The 4,247-nt window shown below is 22.6% G+C and overlaps 2 protein-coding genes across 2 annotated transcripts; both read left to right on the plus strand.

Annotated features, from left to right (window-relative positions):
• Positions 1 to 97: 97 nt before the first annotated feature.
• Positions 98 to 2,266, plus strand: ENU1_071490 (Vps52 / Sac2 family protein; the record flags this gene model as incomplete). Its single annotated transcript, XM_008858433.1, has 1 exon — positions 98 to 2,266. One exon carries the CDS (start codon positions 98 to 100, stop codon positions 2,264 to 2,266), a length of 2,169 nt encoding a protein of 722 aa, XP_008856655.1.
• A 115-nt stretch (positions 2,267 to 2,381) lies between these two features.
• ENU1_071500 (hypothetical protein) lies at positions 2,382 to 4,065 on the plus strand (the record flags this gene model as incomplete). The annotated part of the gene is made up of 6 exons (XM_008858434.1): positions 2,382 to 2,510; positions 2,567 to 2,611; positions 2,664 to 2,933; positions 2,987 to 3,114; positions 3,160 to 3,837; positions 3,885 to 4,065. 6 exons carry the CDS (start codon positions 2,382 to 2,384, stop codon positions 4,063 to 4,065), a joined length of 1,431 nt encoding a protein of 476 aa, XP_008856656.1.
• Between the last annotated feature and the right edge of the window lie 182 nt (positions 4,066 to 4,247).

Here is a 4,247-nt window from a genome sequence, read left to right on the forward strand (position 1 = left end):
TTTTTTTTTTTTTTTTTTTTTTTTTTTATTATTGTTCATTGTTAAAAGAACTTTTAAAAAAAAATTCACTACATTTATTCATATTAAAAAGTTAATAATGGATAGTGAAAGTATTGAGTCTATTGAAAATTTTAAAGAATTTAAACCTATATTACAACAACAAATTCTTGATAAAGAATTAAAATTTATGGAAGAGGTAAGACAAAATCATGAAGCATTTAAAGATCTTGACTCCAATTTATCATTTCTTATTGAATGTGTTGATTCACTTAAAAAACGAGTTGTTGAATTATCAAATGAATTAAATCAAACATTTACAGGATTTCAAAATCTTCATGGAGAAGCAAAGAAAATTAATCAATTAGTTGAACAAGACAAACATGCACATATGTTAATTTGTTCATTATTAACTAAATGTATTCCACCACCTGAATTAATTCAAAGATTATTAACTACTCCTGTTGATGAAAAATATGGAAAAGATTTAACATTATATCATCAAATATTAGTTAGTTTTGAAGATATGAAAGAATTATATAAAGAATCACCTATTATTAAATTATGTAAAGAATATCATAAACATACAACACAAATTATTTGTCAAAGAATTTATGAAGTTATTTCAGATAAACTTAATAAATTATCACAATCAAATCCAATTATTCTTCAACATTTATTAGCAAATAATTATTCTATTCATTTTAGATTTTTAATGTATTATTCAGAAGAAAATTGTGTTTTATTAAGAAATAATCATATGGAAACAATGAAAATTTTATTACTTCAATATTTTCAATGTTATACAGAAGAATTACTTAAATTAAAATCAAATAAACCAATTTCAAAAACATTTGAATTGATTGAATATTTACCTAAAGAAAAAAAGTTTAATCCATGTACTGAAAAAGAAAAAGATGTTATTGGAGCACTTAATAAAATTAAAACACGAATTGATATTCAAAGAAATATTTCAAATCTTGATGATCAAATAATTATTCCTGCTATTCAAAATGATACTAAAGATAATAAATTTGAACTTGAAACAATTATTGATAGTTTATATCGTGTTTTATTTGATACAATTGCTAGTCATGTTGATTGTTATTGTAGATTATATCGGAAATTAAATATTGATAATTCTCAAATGATAAATGAAGTAAATGATATGGTTAAAATAGTATTTGAACCAATTTTTCAATATTTAATGCAAACAATTATTGAACGATTAATTATTTATCAAAACCTTGATAGTTTTTCTTATTTCATTTATTTAAGAGAATTTGTTAATTGTCAAAATTTTATTGATAAAAATTATGATATTTTAAATGGTGTAATACCTTTAAGAGAACATCTTAATACTGTTACTCAATTAGTTATTACAAAAGTAAATTTCTTATTAAATAATACAATTATATTTGTACAAAATGCTTCTAATCAACCTAAAAAAGAAAAAAGTCCTATTCATTTATTAACAAGAAAATATGCACAATATAATGCTTTATTACATTATGCTCATGTAATTCATTATTATCAAGATTTAGAAGAATTACAATGGAAATTTAGAACAAGTATTGAATCATATATTGTTAAAACATCTGCATTTGAAAATAATAATGCTGAAATTAATACTGTTTTTAATGAATTTCTTAATATTGTTTATATTACTTGTTTCTTAAAAGAACAAGATGAACAATTTATGAAATCACAAAAAGATATTCATGACTTATCTATCAAAGAAAAACAAACAATGAATGTTGATATTTTTAATTTTCAACATAATTTAGAAATGAAACGTGAAACATTAGGTAATCTCCTTGTTGAAAAATTCTTTTTCTTTCTTCTTGAAACAATTAATAGAGTAAAATCATTTGAATATAAGAAAGATCAACATGGTGTAAATGAAACTGAATTAACTCAATTCATTGATCATTTAAGAGGATTTGTTCCAACATTTAAACAAAAATGGATTATTAAATTAAAAGAAATGATGTTATTTACTGTTGAAATAAGTGAAATTAAAGATAAAACTATTGAATATTGGAATGATGTAGAAAAAGAAATTCATACTGAATTACAACGATATGTTTTAAAATATTTTTTAACTTTATGTGAAGATTTTGATAAAAAATTAAAAGGAGATTTAATTCCATCTGAAAATCGTTTGGAATTAGTTCGTGGATTTACAACATTTGCTGCAATTTATGCTGAAGTTACAAAATATATGGAAGCAATTCAAAAAGGAATTTCATTTTCTTCAATTAAATAATTTACTAATTCCATTATTATCAATTTTTTTATTGTTTTTTATTTTAATATCATTTTTTCATTCATTTAAAAAATTAAATTTTCAGTTACATCCACTTAACTTAAAATTAAAAATTATGAAAACTACAATTAATTATCCTACTACTGTTATTTCTGAAAAGGATTATGAATATACTATTAAATTATTATTTGTTGGTGATATTTCTACTTTTCAACAAAGAAAATCATTATTATGGCAAACTTATGTTTGTTTTATTTCTTTATTACTTTGTTTTATTCTTTAACAACTACTTACTATTAGAAAAGAAATTTAAATTCTCAAAATTTATCTAATCTTCCTCTTCAAGTTTGTTTTGATATTATATTTTATTACATAATTTAATATTAATTATTGTTAGACTTCATCTACAATTGAAATTAATGGAAGAATAGGCAAACTTTCATGTAGTACTTATGATAATTTTGTTGGACGAGAAACAAGTTATTTTCCTTTTAAAGGAATTAACATTTTATGTGTTGTTTTTGATTTTTCTAATGATTCAATTAAAAATATTAGTAATTGGATAGAAGAAGGAAAAAGGTTTAGTGGTAACAAAAAAATGTATACACTAATTATTGGGTTGTATGATAATTTATTAAACTCAACTAATACACCAACTGAAGTATCTGTTTGTTTATTTAATTTAGGAAATGAAAATAAAATAATTATAATGGTTGTTAGGATATTCTTCTCAAAGATAATACTATTCAATTTTATACTTACAATAAATCTACAACATTAAATTTACTTAATGAACTTGAACAATGTTATATACAAATTAGGTTGAATGATTTAACAGATGATGTGATGTTTGTTGTCTACAAATAATAATTGTTTTATATTTATTGTTTTAGTGATAACCAAATTGCAAAAGAAAGAGAATATAAACAAAGAAGAACAATTTCACAAACTGGTATTTTAAGTAAAACATTTTCATCACCACCACTGAATCAAGGAGATAAAAAACGTGCACTTATTGTTTTTAATAAATCAGAAATAATCATTACTATTAAAACTATCATTTTAGGTGATTCTTGTATTTCTGATTTTTCAAGAAGATTATGTGCTGGATTATCTCTTGATTGGAACACTTCATTTAGTCTTTATTCTTTTGATAATTATCCACCAAAATTACTTCAACTTGATGATGGAAAAACTTTAAAATTAAGAACATATGTTTATGATCATTCATTTAGAAAAGGTGCATCATACACACCATATTTTAATGTATTAGGAGTAATATTATGTTTTGACTATCAAAAGTCAGATACATTTGCAAATCTTATGAATTGGTATAATGAAACTCTAAGATATTGTAATCTTAAGTCAACTCATTATATTATAGTTGGGTTTAATAAGTCAAATAATTCTACAGTTACTGATGATGACGTTCAAGGCTTTGTGAATTTCTTTCCAATGAATAAAAGACCTCGTTTTTTCTATTTTGAAGAATCTAAAACACATGAATTTGACTTATTATTTGAAGAGTTTTGTCTTGAAATTAATGCAATGGAATTTTCCCAACCATATCTGTTTGTTTGTTTGATTATTCATTTACTTGAAAATTAACCATTTTTAGTGATGAATGTAAACCACAAAAAGAAGATGTTCCTAAAACTCGTTTACAGTCTGGACGTTCTCAAAGAACTCACTCATGTGCTCCAACTCCTCAATTCACTTCACCACATAAACCAGATGAGTCAATAACATTGATTAAACAAGCTCAGTATAAAAAAGAGAAAGATTGTGTTTTATTTTAATTAGATTAGTTTGGTAATAAATACTTGTATTGTTTAAATATTTCAATTAAAGCTATATTTCAAAACTCTCAAAGAAGAAGTTGAAGCAGTAACACAACAAGTAAACAACTAATTACATTAGCTTCACTTCTTTGATTCAAATTAACTTCTTCTACACACTTTCCATAGTCATTGCATGTAAA

The sequence above is a fragment of the Entamoeba nuttalli genome (assembly GCF_000257125.1).
Source record: "Entamoeba nuttalli P19 unplaced genomic scaffold asmbl_3510, whole genome shotgun sequence".
NCBI classification, from domain to species: Eukaryota; Evosea; order Mastigamoebida; family Endamoebidae; genus Entamoeba; species Entamoeba nuttalli.